This window comes from Sinocyclocheilus anshuiensis, unplaced genomic scaffold (assembly GCF_001515605.1).
Source record: "Sinocyclocheilus anshuiensis isolate Anshui unplaced genomic scaffold, SAMN03320099.WGS_v1.1 scaffold438, whole genome shotgun sequence".
NCBI classification, from domain to species: domain Eukaryota; kingdom Metazoa; phylum Chordata; class Actinopteri; order Cypriniformes; family Cyprinidae; genus Sinocyclocheilus; species Sinocyclocheilus anshuiensis.
The window spans coordinates 643,099-663,437 of NW_015546118.1; the positions used below are offsets into that span (position 1 = coordinate 643,099).

General features: G+C 40.4%; 1 protein-coding gene across 1 annotated transcript in view; it reads right to left on the reverse strand.

Annotated features, from left to right (window-relative positions):
• Positions 1-19,919, reverse strand: part of LOC107700917 (androgen receptor-like) — a 105,912-nt gene extending 85,993 nt beyond the window's left edge. Inside the window, exon 1 of the mRNA XM_016502769.1 lies at positions 18,213-19,919. Within this exon, the coding sequence (XP_016358255.1) occupies positions 18,213-19,447 (1,235 nt within the window). The 5' untranslated portion in view covers positions 19,448-19,919. The remainder of the gene's footprint in view (positions 1-18,212) is intronic.
• Between the last annotated feature and the right edge of the window lie 420 nt (positions 19,920-20,339).

A 20,339-nucleotide genomic window follows, 5' to 3' on the forward strand; every position in this document is an offset into this window, starting at 1 on the left:
GACGCGTTTCAGAAGGTGGGGCATAGAGGAGAAACAATAATGTACAGTATGTGGAAAATAATGTGTTTTTTGAACCTTAAACCGCTTAAACGGTTCATTACACCAAATACACAATATAATGTTCTTTTTAGCAACATCATATGACCCCTTTAATGAAAAAGTTGCAGGGTTTCATGTTAAAATACAGCACATAAGCTATTTCGTGAATTTGCCCCAGTGTTTTTTGTGTGAAGTCTATCATTGGATACACCAAACCGTTATATGTGCACTATCAAACACACAGTATTAAGCCTTATCACACAGAGCTTCCAACAGCTGGCCATTTCTGGCAGCATTACATACTTTGTTGAGTGTCACATAATATCGAAGAGAGAAACAGAACAGTGAGAAAGAGTGAAGAATATTGCTTCTTATACTAGCTCTTAGAACATTCAGTAATCTGATTTTTTATTCTGCATTTATGTCCAATTTTTTATCATATGTCCCAGCATCCTCTAACCTGCGCATTTTGCAAAGTTCTGTAGGATTCCTTAGAAAAAAAATCAGCACATCATCACTGAACTTTAGAGCAAGAGTAAAACGTCAATAATCAAATATTAACTTTTAGGTTTTTAATTCCTAAAACTTTTATATTCTTTGCTTGTGCTGTGTTTTTTTAAAAGCCCATTAACCCTGAGTGAAAGCCTGTCAGATTTACATTTGATAATTTTTGCTCAAATCTGACCATTAGTGGAACACAACTGACTTATAACTGAGTTCATAAATGTCAGTTTTTTTATTTGAATTCATTCCCCCCAGAGCCATTCAAATCTGCCAGAACAAAACCTGAGAATACAAAACATTAAAATCCAAAAGGCAGCTAATTAACATTTTAAAAATAACATGATAGAACAAAAATGTTAGGGCTCTCTCACTCACTTTCTCTTTCTATGAGTAAGCTTCAAACTTCTTGGAACATTTATAAAAAAAAATAATGATAATAATAATAATAAATGAATAAATAAATAAATAAAATGAATAAATGAATACAATAATAAAATAAAGATGTTGACAGTCCTGTAAATAAAAGGTGCATTAGCCACCTAACACTACTCAAGCCAGTAATGACGAATGCTCTTTTAGAATTGTTCTCTGTAAACATGATGATAATGAGAAGCCAATAGGGACTAGAGAATGAGAGATAACACACGCAACCTACAGTATTTGAGCTGTAGCAAACCACTCCTGTCAACAGCTGACTTGAACATACACTTTTATTTTAAACATTAAACCTGTTACCACCAAAATAATATTTTTCAATAAATGGATTGGTAAACCTTTGCATTTCAGTAAAGCAGCAGGCCACAAATGTACAATTTATAAATGTACATGTACACTATGTACAACAGCTGATTGGTAAAAAGCAATAAAAATTGCTAATGAAAATAATAGCAAATTTCATTATAGATTAGTCAGGTCACTGTGCATGGAGAACTTCATTAAGTGAAAAGCACATTTCTATTAACCTATTTCTATTGAGCAACCGAATGTCACTGTCATAGATAAATTTCAAATACCTCACCGAGTATCCGCATATCTGTCAATCAAACTATTTTGATTAAAACAGTATTTGCTGTTAAACATCAGACTGTAATTTGGTAACTTTGGTTACTGTTACCGCAACTGCTTTCAAGCTGTGTATATGTCTTCTTTAAAAATCACTTTACATTGTAACCTTTATATTTTAAACCATTTTTGCACACAGTATAGCATACATTATTTTGACATAAAAAAAATAAATGAACAAAATTTCAGATTTTTAGTTTTAAAATACAAATGAATCTTTGTTGTGCAAGTGGATCTATACTTTTTTATACAAGCACATTTGCCTGCAAAGCATAGTCTATAGCCTCATTAGACAGCCAATCCTGAAACAATAATCCCATTCAATGGCTAATAATCAAGAGATCATGTGGGTAAGGGACTTACTACCTGCCATCAAACAGAGATGGCTCTGATCAAGCATCACATATCGATGTACTACTAGTAATTTAGCACACCTATCACTACAACACTTAAAACAAAGTAACAACAGAAAAACAGTAATTATTTACAGAAAGAGACATCAGATGTCCGATGCTAGAACAAATGCTAACATTTAGAAAGGTGTATACACGTTCCCAGGACATCTACAAATGCTGGTGCTGTAAAAGGAGTGTAACGGTCCCTACTCTCTCAAAGAATTAGCCGCTACAAAATATATCGAGGGAGGGGCCCGCCAACCACATTTAATATGTGTACCTTAAATAATATTGGAACAAGATAGAAACTTTAAAGAGTAAGCACAAAGTCCAAACAGACAAACTGATGCAGTCCATAAGGTTATTACTGAAGTGTGAAAAAATGTCATGAACAAAAAACAGTTGATGACAGAAAAACAAAGCAAAGGAATTCAGCAGGCTAAGACACTTGAATGAATGTAGGCATAACATGTGCCACTGATGATTCAAATGCGAGTTTTGAGCAGTGTAGAGTAGCGCTTGTTGTTTGTCGTTTCTCCGATCAAAAATGCAGACATGGTTTTATGTTTACGCGGCGCGATGCAACGCGTAAAAAGACAGTATAAGTCATTATAATCCGTAATTATGGCCTCACTGGATGCAACAAATGCCTCGTTTATAATGGGTTTTATTGTTTTTGTCTCGTCGCTCTGGCCGGGAGACGGCATCACAGTATGGTAAGGGGCGTAACATTTCCGTCACACGCTTGAGGTATTTGGCCAATCACAATGCACTGGATAGCTGGCCAATCAGAGCACACCTCGGTTTTCAGACCGATGAGCTTTGTAAAAATCGACGCATTTCAGAAAGGCGAGGGCATAGAGGAGAAACAATAATGTACAGTATGTGAAAAATGTGTTTTTTGAACCTTAAACCACATAAACACATTTCATTACACCAAATACACTAAATAATGATCATATGACCCCTTTAAAAAGCTTTGAGTAATGAACCGTTTTTCGGCACAATTTGATGAAAGCCTCAAAACGGTTCAGAAAGCCTCGGTTTCCCATCACTACCAAAATGTTCACAATAGGATGTGAAACGAAGGTCTCAGCAAAGCAACACAACCCCTTTCATCCAGTGGGTATATTAGTAGCAAGTAAACTACCAATATAAAAGAGTCCTTATTGATTTAGCTTGAAACACAAATGTTTATCAATCCGGACTCTACAGTGTTGAAGGAGAAAAAAGCAGGCGGCCATGCTTCCTCCTAACCAAACAACCTATCTTCCTCTACTGCTTCACCTGGCTTAAGTTAGAGAGAGTACGCAACTTGGAGCCCCCATAGGATGGTAGTGGAACTACACCCTACCAAAATCCATAGTAACAGAGCTATGGGCTGTTACAGGAGGGGAGACATAAACACATGACAGTATCACTGAGCCATAGACTGTAAAAGAAAAGATGGATAACACGTCTCCACTTTCTTACTTCCTTCCACTATAGAAAAGTGAAGCCAAAACATTCTCAGTATGGCCGCTGTAATCTTGAAAAAATTACGTCATTTGAAGCCAGATTCTGCACAGTAACAATTCATTTGTAGCCCGAGTCTGCACAGTAGTGATCATGATGTGGAGCCATGGTACCAAAGTAGGGCTGGGCGATATAGCTAACAAGAACATGTCTCTGAAATGGTTTTCTAAACTGTCCTGAAGCACCCCAGCATTGTCTCCCTCATCTAACACACCCGATTCAACTTGTCAGCTCATTAGTAGTGACTGTAAGACCTGAAGTTAGTCAGAAAAGGTAAAGAGAGTTGCGAAAAAATATTATGCGTGTCTAAACTGCTTCATGTTCAGCAGTGGCAACTCTTAAAGCAATAGCAGGCAAATAAGCTAATAACCCAACTGCTGTGATGTCTGTCAATCAAACAACAAAAGAAAGAAATTAACAACTTTTATAGCTTTAAGGATTTATCTATAGGCCTATTTAATTTATAATTTAGTGTTTGATAACTATTTAATTTCTGAATGCTTGCTGAAGGGCACAGCACAGTAGCTAAATAGCCTATTATTAATAATGGGTTTATGTAAAGATTGTTTTAAGTTCACTTAAATTAGAAGTTATCTCGTGTGAGCTCAAGTGCAACAGTCATAGTTGTCTGTCTAAAAAAATGGTTTCGGATTTAACCTAATCAAGATCTTCTCCACATTGAGCTTTATACATTTCTCTAATATTTTGAATGAATAACGCAGTGGCGCATCTTGTGGGTTTAACTGGATAGGATAACAAAAACAAGGACACTTATATCATCATCACCGCATCTCGTGTGCCCTTAAGGCTCCCTTAAGCACACCTAACATTTGATTGCACCGTTTTTGCATTCAACTGCAAATTTTTATTTTAAATTTGACTAATATTAATTTTTTATTCACAATCTCCTCAACACAGGCAGGCTCAGCACTCATTTCAGCACGTGTTCGTGTGTGCTGTCTGCTTGTCACTCATAGCAAGCGCTATTAAAGTATGGAGTACCATAGATAAAAAGGGATATGTTTTATCACCCAGGCCAGGCCTATACCAAAGTCTAAGGATGTAACGGTATGAAAATTTCTTATCACGATTATAGTGACCAAAATTATCACAGTTATCAGTATTATCACGGTATTGTTAAAATGTGCTGGAGATGTTCAAAAAGTACCGACACATAAATCACTTCACCAAGTTTTATATTTAAAAATCAACAAACAACAAATAAAATGATTTTTGTTTGCATAATCACTAAAACAATAACATTACCAATGATGTTCGGATTTTAAATGACAACTTGACTGACAATAGTTTAATAGCATGTTGAAATATCTAATGTAAATGTTCAAATAAAGCTTTGAAAAAGTTTCATAAATAGGCAGAGGTACATTCATATAACTAATTAATTTATATATGCATTTGTATAATTCTTTTAAAACCTCCCTGCTTTTCCGCCGTTTTCACTCAAAACGAAACTACTCTGCTTGCTGTGTGCACGTGAGACTGTTACTTAAAACTGTGCTTTATGCTGGACAGTATTTATTTATCGTGAGTTGTTCAAATCGCGGTAATCTAATACGATTTTAATGATAATTAAAAGATGAAACGGTAATACTAACCGTGGGGAATTTTATCATGATTTATCTTCAAACCGGTAATCGTTACATCCCTACCAAAGTCCCACCCATACTCCCGCAGACCCAATCGCAAGCTCACAATTATGACGCCCGTTTCATACATATTCTGTTTGCAGTGTGTATGCGGTGCATATTTTTTCCCACACCCATGTAAACGGATTACAGCGTTCACACGGCACGCGGTTGCTGTCCGGCAGTGCGTAACAGGAGCGGTGTGTCTGTGGGAATGCAGTCCATTTTTGCTGTCCTGCATGCACTGAATTAAAGTGACAGCGCATTGTTCGCTGTAAAAATGAACATGGATTGAGACGGAAATGTAGTAATTTCACAATAAATAGGTATAATGAAAGTCTACTGTGTTTCACAGACACCATGTGGGTTTTTGTTTTAAAACAAGGAAAAGTGCACTTTTAGATAAACAAGGCAACGTAATGCACTTGCTGAGGTAGAAAAACAAAGTTCTTTAAGACCCGCGGGATTGCTTTTAATAATTAAAGACTTAATTGCAAAAGAAAAAGCATGAGAACCTACTGTTTCTGTCAGTTGTACGTTTTACTTTCAAATATTTGTGATAGCCTACTTTTAACGTAAAAAATGTAGGCTATGCTGTGTTTAAATGCGTTGCCACTTGCTTGAGCAACTTAATATAGGCTACAAATCTAGAAGTCAAATGCATTGCAAATAATACGTTGTTTATATTTATTGAGTTCAAACGTGAATATGTCTATGAAATACTGTATTTCTGTACTGTGATAAAAGAGGATCACAATGCTGCAAAATCATTTTCATTAACAACATTTGGATTTGAAATCAAAATAATAGATAACGGTTGCGTTTGTGGTAAAGGAGCAGACTGCAAATTACTGCTGGGCGGTATGACCAAAATTTTATATCACGTTATTTTTCAAAATTATACCGGTTTCAAGGTACATGATGGTATTTTTTTTTTCATGCATGACCGGGTGTTAACCATATTTTCTACTGATTGAGAGAGGAAATACTGCAGTACATTGACTTAGAATGCCCTATTTTACTGTCATGGCTATGCGGTTGTTTTGGCTATATTACTTTTTTGTCTCACGCAGCAGCACTGTCTGCGTCTGAGTAAAGGCTGATTTATACTTCTGCGTCGGACATACGCCGTAGCTTACGCATTGACGCACACCCATACGCCGTAGCCTGACGTGCACTTCTCCAAAAATCTAACAGCGCGTCAATTCTACGCAGACCGCAAGCGCTGTGATTGGTCTGCAAGAACCCCTCCCTCCATATGTACTTGAGTTTTGTGTGTGTTTATGTGCACCTTAATATATTTTAATGTTACACCTTCTTATATAAAATAAAACAAAGCAAAGAACAAGTGTCTTATCATTTATTATACTACATAGCATTATACATCAGTAGTTGTCCGCAACAAACAATGTTGATCTGCCGTGGTACCGCTTAGTAACACATACAGATGTGCCCTCACCACAGTGCAACAGTGAAAAGGGACCCTTTCAAACAAACGTTGTTTAAGTGACATACTGCGGTATTGCGGTATTTTAAAAATTCATATCATAACAAAAATAAACACCGGTATTCGGTATGAACCGGTATACCGCCCAGCACTACTGCAAATGCATCCTGTGTGAAAGCAAAATGAGTCCATGCTGCTTCTGCACCGCATACGTAATGCTCATGGACTGCATACACACTGCAAACGGAATATGTGTGAAACAGGCATGTCACCACACCCCGTAGGATCAAATAACTAATTAAAAGCAAACTTATTAGAAAAATAAATTTAACACTTCTACAACACCGGCTGCACCGCGCTCCTCTGTCACTTTTTTTTTGGTGCGTCAATCTGTTAAATTACTTAGTGTAGGAGATCATGATCCGCACTCACGAAAAGTGCGGATCATGATCTTTTCTTTTTTCATTTTATTGTTTTCTGTTTTCGTGAGTGTGGATCATGATCTCCTATACTAAAAATGAACACTTCAACATACATCAGCATGATAAGAACTACCTAAAATGATGGAAACCATCTTTGAAAAAAAAAATTATTTGAAGTGACATTTGATTCCCTGGCCAAAGGTCTCTCCTGTTGCATCAAGGGGGAAACTCCTGCTTACTCTGTTACTGAAGCCTGATTTGTTCACGTTTGTGTTGCTGCACAAAACAATGGCGCTCTAGCCTGCCAGAAAAAGAGGAGCCGACCTCTATATAGGTCAGCTTAGAGAGCCATTTCATCAGAATTTTCTACTTCAGCGACGAAATCATTCCTTCGCTGACTCTGCTATCAAGAAGCCAGAAGAGGACGAAGAAAGAAGCTCAGCCTGCTGCTCGCCGCAGTATAGGAGCCCCGGTAGAGGAAGAAGCGGAAAGACTTCCCCTGCGACCATCCTGCACTACAAAGAGCAAATTTCTTAGCAAATTTCTCGCCGATTTTGTTTCAAATGTCGCGCAGACGGGTACAGCAAGTGCATTCCCTGCCTAGGCAGTGCCTATACAGAGGCTGTGCTCACTGAGATGTCATGCTCTCACTGTGAGAGTATGAGTCTTGCCTGTCTTTGCTCTTGGATCGCCTTCTTTAATGAAGGCTGTCCTCCCCGCTCTGCTCTCCTGTTTGCTTTCTCGCCTAGGAGAAAGAAACAGCGGAGCAGCAGGGCTCTGACATCGGGCTCGAGTGATGTCACGCCGACTCAGCCCCTGCATTTTCCACTTATCCCACATTGCCTCGTCTCATCGATGTGCTTAGTCAGCACATCCGTGTTCTCTCAAAGGCAGTGGAGGATCTCAGCTTAGAGTGGTCGGCTTAGAGAGCCTGCCCATGGCCTCCTTTGACGAGTGATACCTAAAAGGATGCCATCAGCAAACCTCCCACCAATGGCCCGCTCTGTTCTTGCCTGCAGTTCATGAAGAACTCACCAAGACGTGGCGCGCTCCCTATTCGGTCCATATTAACCCCTCCACTTCTGCCGCTCTCACCACCGTTGATGGCGTTGATGACAGAAGTTACAGCAAGTTACTACCCCCTCTGGAACACATGGTTGCTGCCCACCTGTGCCCGTCATCTGCCCTCGGTTTAAAAGCCCATGCAGCGCTTCCATCTAAGCCCTGCAGGACTAAATCAGCCTCGGCCAACAGGGCTTATGCAGCGACCGGTCAGGCCAGCTCAGGGCTGCATACGATGGTGGTACTCCAGGTGTTCCAGGCCAAGCTTCTCAGCAACATGGATGACTCCGGCCAGGAATCTAATGCTTTTAAGGAGCTGTTCACAGTACCTGACCTGGCTCTGCACGCTACAAAAGCAATTGGAAAGGCCATGGTCAATCTGGTGGTTCTAGAGCACCACCTTTGGCTGAATCTTACAGAGATCAGGGACGCTGAGAAAATGGCCTTCCTCTAACCAGTCTCACCAAAGGGACTATTCGGCCCTGCCATGGACAGGTTTGCTGAGCACTTTACGGAGGCACAGAAGACGTCGTAAGCGCTGTGTCATTTCCTGCCTAAGCGCTCCAGTTCAGCGTCGGCTAGTCGCCAGAAGACCCCTTCCACTCAGCAGCCTGCAAAGCCGGCACCACCTCAGCCCCAGCAAAAATCTGAGCCTGGGCTTCAGCAGTGTCCCCGGACGTCCAAACATCCCTACCTGAAGCGCCAAGGTCCCTGCTCCTGAGTAGTGCTAGACCCTGAGCCTCAGAAGCCATCCTGATCTGTATGCAGAAAGGAAGGGAAGAGGGTTAGTTCTCACCGAGGCCAAAACTCCCTCAAAGAAAGCTCTCACTCATTCTCCACACCTCTTTCTGAGCAATGGAAACTTTTACCAAGCTGGCCACATCCTTCAAGTTCAGCGTGTACCCGAGCATTTTACCACCGCGATAGCGGACCCACATACTCAAGAGCATTTCTCCTCTCCTCATATCCACGAATGTGAGTTCCCCCCACCTTGCGGTGAACTGCCATTCATAAAGATAAGATGTCATCTGGCTCCGGGCTTGGGAAGCCATCCCGGATGTTTCAAGCTGAGTTCTAAATATCATAAAATGAGGTTCAGACAATCAGAGCAGCTCTTTGTATGCTTCAGAGGCCACTCTAAAGGGCTGCCAGTTACGAAGCAGAAACTTTCTCGCTGGATTGTAGATGCTGTAGCCTTGACTTACGCCTCAGTTGGCTTGCAGTGCCCCAAAGGTGTGAGGGCCCACTCCACTAAAGGCCTCCTACTGGGCGTGGTCAAGCGGAATTTCTATTAGTGAGATGTGTGCGACCGCCAGCTGGTCATCGCCATCCACCTTTGCCATATTCTATAACTTAGATGTTCCTGCCCTGCAGGCACGGAGTTTGTCACAGATTTTTCCCTTGAGAGTGGAAAAGGTTATGTCTTGTAGTCCTCAGCCTATTGGCTTGGGTCTCAACTTTGCTCATGCTTTGTAGGAGTCCTTGACACGAGTGCTCCGAGGCTGTGCTCGCAGAGCAGGCTTCGTTCTGCATCTGCTCATAGCATGCACTATTGGATGTGTTCCCCACATGCATCCTTGACGCAACGGAAGAGACTGTTCAATAGGGAACGCTCTGCTTACTAATGTAACCTCGGTCCCTGAGATAAGGGAATGAGTGTTGTGTGACTTGACGTGTTATAAGTTGCATGCAAATCGATGGCTGTGCTTCAGTCGAAAGATTCTGATGAAATGGCACTCTGAGCCGACTTATATAGAGGTTGGTTCCTCCTTTTCTGGAAGGCAGGAGTGCCATTGGTTTGTGCAGCTACACAAAAGTGAACAAATCAGGCTTTAGTAAAAGAGTAAACAGGAGTTTCCCCACATGCATCCTTGACGCAATGCTCATTCCCTTATCTCAGGGAACCTAGGTTACGTTAGTAACCAGAGCATTATTTTAGTTTGTCTCATGTCCCATTAGATTACATGGAGAGGGCAGGGTTTATGGCCTATACTGGGTCCAGCCACCTGGGGGCAATCAAAACTTTCGGCTTCACATTTCAGTGCTTGTGCACATTTCAGCCCCCAGGTTCAGTCCACACTTGGACTGAACCAGAGCTCTAGACTGCGACCAAAATTTTAGCATTTCTTTCTTTTAATTTTTTTATTTATTTGATTCCTCTGTGTTAGCTAAACGTTCTGTAATTTATTAGTCGGTATATAATACAGCATGTGGTGTATGCCATGCCTCATCTTATTCGTTTTTTTTTAATAAACGTTATGTAAGCTAGTTTGTCATTGTAGCCTACTGTTTCATTGTTGTTGTGCTTTTTAATAAAGAATAACAATGAATGCATATTTTGTTTTAGACTTAAAAAGTGAAAGGTGTATTATGTCAGCAAAACAGACAATTATCTTTTCTTGTAAAACGTTACAACAAGATCGGGAATCCGAAAACGAAAGCATCCGAAGCCTGGCTTATAACATAGCAAAAGAGGAACTCCCGTTCACAAAATTCAAATAACAAATAATACTACTGATGAAAAAGAACGGGTTAAATGTTAACCACTTTAGTTACCATATAATTATAAACTTTGATAAAAGTTCATCAGCATGCACTGATTAATCCCATTTTGTAGCAAAAAAAAAAGTGACCGATTTATATGCTTGCGCGACCAACTGAGAAAGTTAGTCGCAAAAGAGCGACCAGTGGGAAGAACGAGTCTAGAGCCTTGTGAACTGTTAAGGTGTTTAAAAAATAAACAAATAAATAAAACATGTTTATTCTGTGGCACTTAAAAAAAATTATTTGATGCCTATTTTTGTTTCTTATAGGAGCCGATGGCTCTTTGTGTGATTTTTTTTGTCTGGAGCCCTGACCAGGATAACAGCAGATTGCAGCCTTTGATATAGATCATCTCCCCTTGATTATTAACCAGTGAATGGGCTTGCTGCCAAGTGTTTGTTTCATCATTTAAGCCAATATTTGCCTGTATGAAGAGGACAATGAGCACATTTTTGTTGCAAAGCTCAGGAGAAAATGTCGCCCACGTTTGTCAAAGTAGCTCAAAGATAAAATAATATGTGAATCACCATATATTAGGAACAGTGTCCAGGAACTGCTGCATATACATCACTGTTTTTCCTTTTCAGTGTATCTGTATGTTTGTCAAGTTGTGCTTGACTGAGATAAAATGCTAGACCAAAAAGAAAAAAAAAACATTCCAGAGACAATCATCTTTAGCACAGTAACTTTTCTTGTGCTCTGTGATATTTGACATTTGGTTTCTTATACATCATTATACAAATTATATTTAAGTAATTAATTAGGGCTTAGATCTGAAAAACCAAAACTACAAAAAAGTTTTTAGTGTAATGAAGAAAATGTTCTACACATAGCAATAGCACTTAAGAAAAGCTATTACACATATGGTGTTTAAGTTAGAGGTGCAATTGCTTTCAAAACGAAATGACACACAACTATTTTACTAATATGACTTTAAATAAAACTTACAGGATAATAAACAGGAAAAAAATCCAAAGGAAATTTACTGGACTGTAAAAAATGGTCTCTGTGTGATTTTTGTTGAAGTCCTTTAAGAGGAGGAGTGTTATCTAATAAGGTGTGCTGATTACAATAAGACCCAGAGCATGTCAAATAGGGTCAGTTCTCATTTCATGTGGGGACCAGATCATGAAAAGTCTGTTTTCAAATTTCAAATTAAAAATGTTTGATGCATCATGCATTTTAAAACTTTCAAAAAATACCTCCCATCCATGGAGGCTATTTATTAATGCTTAGCTGCGGAAATGGTTTGTTGAAATCTCCAAGATTGTGATGCGATGTCTATGCGCTTTTGTGCGAAAAAAACAAAAAAAAAAACACTTTCTTCAACAATTCAACTCCTCCGCGTCACCCTAGCGCCATTTTGGAGAGTATCCGCTGAACGCAAACAGCGTATGTTGTTCTGTGTCAGCCGCACCACAGAGATGAATTGTTGAAGAAAGTCATTATTTTTTTTTCTTTTGCGAACAAAAAGTGTTCTCGTAGCTTCGTAAAATTACGGTTGAACCCCTGATGTCACATGGATTATTTTACCGATCTCCTTGCTACGTTTCTGTACCTTAATCGTGGTAATTACATTGCGGTCTATGGGAGGGTCAGAGAGCTCTCAGAATTCATCAAAAATATCTTCATTTGTGTTCCGAAGATGAACGAAGGTCTTACGGGTTTAGAATGACATGAGGGACCTTAATCGTGGTAATTACATTGCGGTCTATGGGAGGGTCAGAGAGCTCTCAGAATTCATCAAAAATATCTTCATTTGTGTTCCGAAGATGAACGGAGGTCTTACGGGTTTGGAACGACATGAGGGTGAGTAATTAATGACATAATTTTCATTCATTTCATTTTTTGGGTGAACTAACCCTTTAATCATTGACGTCACTTCACAGGGAAAAAAAGTGCATTTAAAAACAGCAAAAAAAAGGAGGGGGGGGGTATAAAACTAGTTGAACAAAGCATGGGCTCATCACTTTATATTAGACACTTCAAGCAAGGTCATAAGCATATGGTTTCATGTGGCAAGTTTACCATGTCATGTGCTTCAAGACAGCCTGTGTTGTTAATTGTAGTGATATATGGTGGGGAAGCACAAGTAAATGTACACTAAACAATGAACCTTGCTCAAATGCTCACTATTATCCTATGGTTTCATGTGGCAAGTTTACCATGTCATGTGCTTCAAGACAGCCTGTGTTGTTAATTGCAGTGATATATGGTGGGGAAGCACAAGTAAATGTACACTAAACAATGAACCTTGCTCAAATGCTCACTATTATCCTATGTTATAATATAAACAAAATGGCAATATTCCAGAGTAGGGTTGGGAATCGAAAATCGATTCCGATTCCAGAATCGGATACTTAAGGTCAGGAATCGTATACCTGTTGTCAAATTAATATTTCGATTCCACCTATCGATTCCTATGCGCTTTTGCTGTGAGGACTGGACTTAGCGATCTACCAGAACCTTGCTCGCTAATCTAAGCGCTCCAAAGTTTGGCTACATTTGCGATCAGAAGCCAAAAAAAGCTAAGTATAATATCTGTGATAGCTAAACATGTTGCAAGAGAGGTGTCATCACCAACATGACTGTGACGAGAGGGGCGGGGCCGAGAGCCGTGGGAACGGAGCGAGGCCGGTGGAGGAAATGCTAATGCGCGACACCTGCGCCACTCACCGGTTTCGAGTCCCATGGAGGAGCTCCGGAAGGATAAAAGGAGTGACGACAGTGTTGGACGAGAGAGGACCAGGCCTGGACTTTATTTTGTGTTTTGTGTGCGGCAGTCGTCCGCGAGGGGCTGCCGCTTTACTTTCATTTTGTGTTTGTTTATTTTATTAAAGTTTTCTTTAAATGTTCGCCAGTTCCCACCTCCTTCTTCCCGACCTACGAACGTTGTTACAATGACAAAGCACTTTAATTTAATAGATCGTTAAAGATCGCGAACACGATTCAAACACCAACGTGATTCTATTCCTAAATTACAATGTTTCGTCAGTTTCATTCCTCAACCTTTGACGTGTGAGATCAATGTTGTGATCACTTGGTTCATCTGTGAAGCGTACGATCACACCAGTGTGATTTGAACGTTTACTTTTACGTTCGCGCCACCACTGACCTAAAGAGAGCAGCTGTCTGTCATGAATGAAACAGCTTCACAGTCTTTTCAGCCACACAGTATCATTCTTTTTTGTGTTACAAACATTCAAATCACAGAAGTACTGGGATAAAAGTTTATAGTTCAGATATAAACTGTGTGTACGATGTGTACGGTAGCGATTAAAATATAGTAAACCTTTTGAAAGTCATTTGACACTTCAAATGATGATTTATTGATTACATTGTTATGCCAGTAGGTGGCGAAAAGGGGCTGTTAAAATGTATTTGTCTTTGAATCAGACAAGAGGTTCATTCAAGAACGCTGATTCATCCAGTAATGGAACAAGTACTGTACATCTTGAGTGAGTCATTTAATCATTAATTCATAAATTACATGTGATTTTGTTTAGTTGTCTAATGTTTTTTCTTCAGAATCATGAGAGAACCACAACTTCCATTGGGGAAAAAAATAAAGAAAATATATCCAATTTATCCAGAATCATGCAGTTCTATTTTGCACACAAACAGCTCTTAAAGAGTCCAGTTTTTATGTAGCCTGTTGATTTTTGTTCATGGTATTCAGCTCCAATAAATGGTTTGCAAAAAAGAGACAGGATAAATGTTTGATATCCTTATTTAATCACATTGGAATCAAAAGTGGGAATCGAAAAGAATCGGAATCGATAAGCAGAATCGGAATCAGAATCGGAATTGATCAAATTCAAACGATACCCAACCCTATTCCAGAGACAAGAGTATAAACGTTAAACCCACACATTAAAATGGAATATACCTAACCTCTTCTCTATACATCTCCAATTGTGGGGTGCACGGCGTTTGCATTTTTAATATCATAGATTTCAGTAATATACATTTCAATAACTCATTTAATGCAATTTTCCACCCATTTGACGGCCCAATTATCATACAAAGAAACTGGATATCCAGATGATTGAAAGCCCAGTAGCTAAAAAAGCAAGCAGATGCTTTTTCCACTGCAAATAGTGCACATAATGCTCTCACTGACTCTCGCTGAAGCATACAGGTGGCACCTAAACCTACTTATTTAGATGCTTCTGCCCAATATACGCTGACTTTTGCTCCACTGAACTCAATGGTACGCGTATCTACCATCGACTCCCAGTGAATTTGCAGTCATAGAAGTGAATGGCATAAATTTATTTTTTATCAAGTTAACTTAAAGAAATATTTTTCACGAAAATGAAAATTCTGTCATTATTTAATCAACCTGTTGTCATAAAGCCATCACTTAAGTCAAACCTGAATGAACATGTGAATGAGATTTCAGAGTTTCAGAGAAAGATTTTATTTTCTTTCACAAAGCTATTATACACTTTAGAAGTCATATGGACTATTTTAAGGTGATTTTTGTACTTTTAGTGTTTCACTTTGAACTATCATTTTATGGGAAGAGCTTTATAACGATTTTTCTAAAATTCTCTCTTTTTTTTGTCGAAAGATTATTTTTGGAACATGAGAGTGAAGTAAATATTGATAAATGTGTTCATTTTTTTCTGTCATCATTTATGTTGTTTCAAACCTGTATAATTTTTTTTCCTCTGTAGAACACAAAAGAACATATTTTGAAGAATACTTAAGTCCAAACAACACCGGACTCCACTGACTTCACTGTTTGAACAAACAAACAAAATATTCGTCATGTTCACAGTAGAAAGCACGTAAAAAGAGTTTGAAAGGACATGAAAATGTATAAATTATGACAGAATTTTCATTATTGATTGAACTATCTTTAGCTAACTAAGACTTGTTAGCTAAAGTGCACTTGCATATCGTTGCTCTTTTGTTGATTTTGATTGCTTCTATTGTCCTCATTTGTAAGTCGCTTTGGATAAAAGCATCTGCTAAATGACTAAATGTAAATGTAAATGTAAACTATCCCTTGAAGCAATCATTTGTTCTGAGTCCTGCTGGTGTGTTGTGTGCCTTCAGCACTGCAGTTCAGCACATAAGACGCTTTAAATATGACTGCTAACTACACCTAAAATAATTTGTAAATAAAAACACTTTGACTGAGGGTTCTCAAAACTCTAGTGCAATTGGGCTACAACTCTTCTATGGTTCTCAGTGCAAGCCACATGTTTCTACCTAGAACGCTTTGTAAGGAACCTTTGCCTTGTTTGGAATGCTGTTTGACTAAAACTGAATTTGACCAAGGTGTACTTCTGATTTATTACACAACAGAGACACTCGTACACAAAAAAATCTAACAACCCCGCAACCCCCCACTCCCTCTCTCTCCCTCTTTGTCACCGTCTCTCCCACTCATAGACACACAAATAAATACGAACATATTTGTACCACTAACCCAGCTATCTATCTTCAGTGGTCATCCAGCAGTTCACAGTTTGTCTATTTTTGCACCATCCAATCATCAAAGTCATCGCTTATTTAAAATGTTCAATATTTTGAAAAGAAAAGCCACCTTAAATTATAGCTAGTTGTCAAGCAGACTACCACAACCATCACAAAAGATTAATATGGTGAACTGTACATGTAAGTAAAAACAATTCTTACTCAAATGAGTAAAGTGTACCCTAAAAACTTTGCTGTTGTGGTATTCACAAACCACTTTTTTGCCTAAATGTGGCCTCGTTGTAAGATTCATGTTCAGAAGATTTATTGTGTGATATCAGGTCAAGACCAGTATAAAGTCCCTCACACTTTGTCTCATTATTTGGGTCTCTGTGTGTCAGTTTCATGTTCTGGCTGGTGTCTTAAACCATATTTTTCGCAAAGATCAAGTGGTTTTGCATCCAACTCAAACCCCAAAGATTCAAAGGTTAAACACACAACTAAGCTCAAATTCCTTTCAGGAAAAAAAACACACTCCATATACACTAAAACGCAGCTTTGGAAAAAATACTCATTTAACTATGGTTCAGATTGAAGCACCAAGCGTTCACTCAGGTTCTTTAGACAAATGCAGAGACACGCAACTGTTTTTCTCCATATACAGTCGTGGCCAAAAGTATTGGCAGTGACATAAATTTTCTGTTTTGCAAAATTTGCTACTTACGCTGTTGTGGTGTTCATTCACATTGTTTCTACAAGTTTTGGCAGTGACATAATCTCAAAACAATGTGAATGAACACCACAACAGCTTAAGCAGCAAATTTTGCAAAACACAAAATTTATGTCACTGCCAAAACGTTTGGCCACGACTGTAGTCTTAATTTAAGATAAAGTTTCCTTTCAGCTTGCATATTTTCTTATTAATGTTCTGCTTTTGTTCCAGCCGGTGCAGGTCTAATTGAAACCAGTTTTTTTAAAACAGCCATCCCACTTTTCATTCAAGTCAAATTACATTTATTTATAATTAAAGAGAACACTGTAAAACCACAAATGTTGACAAAGTGAGATATCAAAACAAACAAATATAGTAAAAGATATAAATGCTTAAACTGTTAGTCTGTGCAATGCAATTTAACTAATGCCCGTCAATGAAAATGCACAGCATGACAGTTGGACCTGCATTTCGGTGTGTGAATCAAAATGTTCCCTTTCCATGTATAGTTTGTGGGTGATTAAATGTGTGAATGACTCAGAACGAGAACGAGAATACAGAGAAGTTCAAGGCTAAGAGCTTTGAAGTGCATGGTGTCTTTGCGCTCGGACACAACTGTGTGGGGTTGCCTTGATGGCAGTATCCCTGGAACCCAGCTACCCAGAGGGAGGAGTGTGTTAATCTGTACAGCTTCCTCTGTGTACTGGTTTACTTGGCTGCAGACATAAAGAGAGGAACTTCAAACAAATTAAGGATTCCTTCAGGAATTACAATTTAATTGAATTCCTACCTAATAAAATGGTCCTGAAGCAACTGAACCCAATCCATTAACAGAAAACCAATAAAGAACATTCCTATACAGAACTGAAACTGAACACGAAACCAGGGGTCATGCGAAAGTACTGGGGTCTTATAAAACAATGCCTTTTATTCAAAATATTTCACAATTTCTGACTATTTGAATGGACATATTTTAACTAATCATCTAATGAGCATTATGTAATCTATTTTTTCATATTTTAATACAAGTTTTTATAAAATGTTAAGAAGAAAATTTTGCTTTTTTATTCTGGGGGTCCCTGGGGCAGCTAAGAATCTGAATAAAAGGTCCCAGGGTCTGTAAAGGTTGGACATCTCCTTAAAAAAAACTCAATTATGCACTCCAAATGAGTGCATATGGTCCTGTGCATTGTTTCTTGCTAATTTCGGTTAGGCATTAATTAATCATATTAAAATAAATATAAACTGTAAACAAACATTTCTACAAGTCGGACAAACTTTTTCACTGTCCTCCGTACAGTCGCATTTCTGGGTACAAAGACAGGCGTGTTATTTTAACGCGCGCCATTTTAATCAACTTTATCAACGTAACGAATTGGTTGTAGCGCACAAAATTTGTGTGGAAAGAAAAAACACAGCAGTGCTCCCTCTTACCTGCCATCCGTAAATGATGTTACATCCAGCCAGTTGCCCATCTCGTTTTTCAAGCAGGGCATGTTAGGGTAAGGGGGACGGGTCAACATCCCGCCGGGGTACCACTGTTCGGGCGGAGGTCGCTCCCGCGGAACCAGAGCCTCGTTTCGGCCGTACTCGTAGGGGTTACAGATAAAAGGCGTATCGTGGCCAGATGCGTAAGGGGTCCTATGTTTAGGAGTCCCGTACTGGCCGTTACAGTCCTCAGCGTACCTACGCGGGTACGCCCAAGTGTCATTTAGTTCACGGGGCATCATCTCCGCCTTGATTTTGACATTATAGAGATTAACGTAATCCTCCACGGGGCCCGCGAACTCGCCGGACATCTCCGCGGGCTTCGCGAAGCTCTGGCTCGGTCCGTTTTCGAGCTCCGGTTGCACGAAATGGGCCATGCTCGCGGGCAACAGTTGTTCGAACTGGCACGAAGCCGCTCGCGTTGCGTCCATGCCCGGTGCTGTCGTAGCTGCCGTACCTTCTGAACTCAAGTTGGCAATGTCCCCGGACAAGCTGGCGAACTCATGCACACCCTGCACATCCGCGGTTAGGTGTGATCGAGACGCGCTGCTGCACTGCAAGGTCGTCACTTCACCTGCTAGCTGCTCCAGGTCGCCACTTTTAAACATCTCGAGCACTCTGTCCCTGCCTCGCAGCTCTGCGCCTCTGTCTCGTCCCGCCGTGAGAGCGTACTCTCTTTCTTTCCCTCCTGCTTCCCGTTCGCTCACTGAGCAGTTGAATAAAGGCATTCCAAACAAATAGATTTCCTCACTACTACTTTTAGCGGTCAGGGGCGGCGGCGCATGGTGCGGTCCCACCTCGCCCAGTTCACTGGACTCCATAGCTAAGCCTAAAGATACGGACACGGCTTTGCACAGCTCTCGCGTTGTCTCCGAGATGCTACTGCTGCTGCTGCTGCTGGTGGTGGTGGTGTTGTTGCACGCGCGACTACTACTCGCCACTCTTGCGTCACGGTGCGCGTTAACTTCAGCCTCAGCGCAGCCCTTCTGTCCGCTCTCTGCGCCCCGAAGTAAACCTGCGCGACTGCCGCTGCTTTCGGTGGCGTCTGCGCGGCCCGAGCTTGACAAGGACGTGTCGCATTTACTTCCTGTTGAACCCCGCATCACTGAACTCGCACTCTCGCACTCTTTCTCGGGGCAGCATATTATTCCCTTGCTGGGGGACAGCTTGCTTAAACGCATTTCCGTCGACGCGGTCTGCAGCAGGCAGCCGCGCTTCTTGGAGCTAGAAAAGTCCAAACTCTCGGCGTTGCTCTCTCTCGCGACGCGCACGTTTTAGAAAACGCTCTGGTAAGGTCCGTGAAAACCTGCGTCTGGGGACTCGCAAGCCTTCCCCGGAACCTCCAAAGTCTAGAAACAGTACAACACAGGCCGTGAGGGTTTAAAGGGGACTCACCGCAACAAGTTCATCGACGAAATCCTTGAAAAAGTTCCAGTCAGACACCAAAGAGCTGCGCTGCGCGAGACCGTGTAAGCAAAAGTAATCAAACGAGCGCTCACGCTCGCCGGAGACTCATAGGCGGCTCTTAATAAACGTCAACGGAAAAGTTTTCCGAAAATGCACGTGAACAGCCTTCTGCTCGACAGAGCGTTATTCCGTCCCGCCGTATGCTCAAGTCAGACCTGCAGTCTACGCGCGTTGTCCATAAATGAGTTGATGAAAGTGAACCCTACAGGGGGTGGGAATTTCTCTCCGCCGCTCCACTTGTTTTCCGTCTACCTTGAGAACAAGCGATAAGATTTGCGTTGCCTGTTTTCAATGATCAGTCCGACTCCGAGCCGAGGCGGCGGTTACTACAATACCATAGGCAAATCACAGCATCCACACTTTCCTTTTTAAAGTACAATTAAAGCCCCATTCTTTCGTGTCAGGTACTCTCCTGGGCTGAGGCGCAGGTAATGCGGGGAGAGCCTGCTGTTTCACGGTGTTTTGCAGGGGTAAGCAGTTCTTTTACGGAGAGTTCGCTCTCAAAGTCCTTGAGCGCTTTAACTGTCAGGACTAAATAATACAGAAACAAGAACGGCGCCAGTAATACGGGTAAATGAGAACACGCTACAAATACGAGCACCGGAT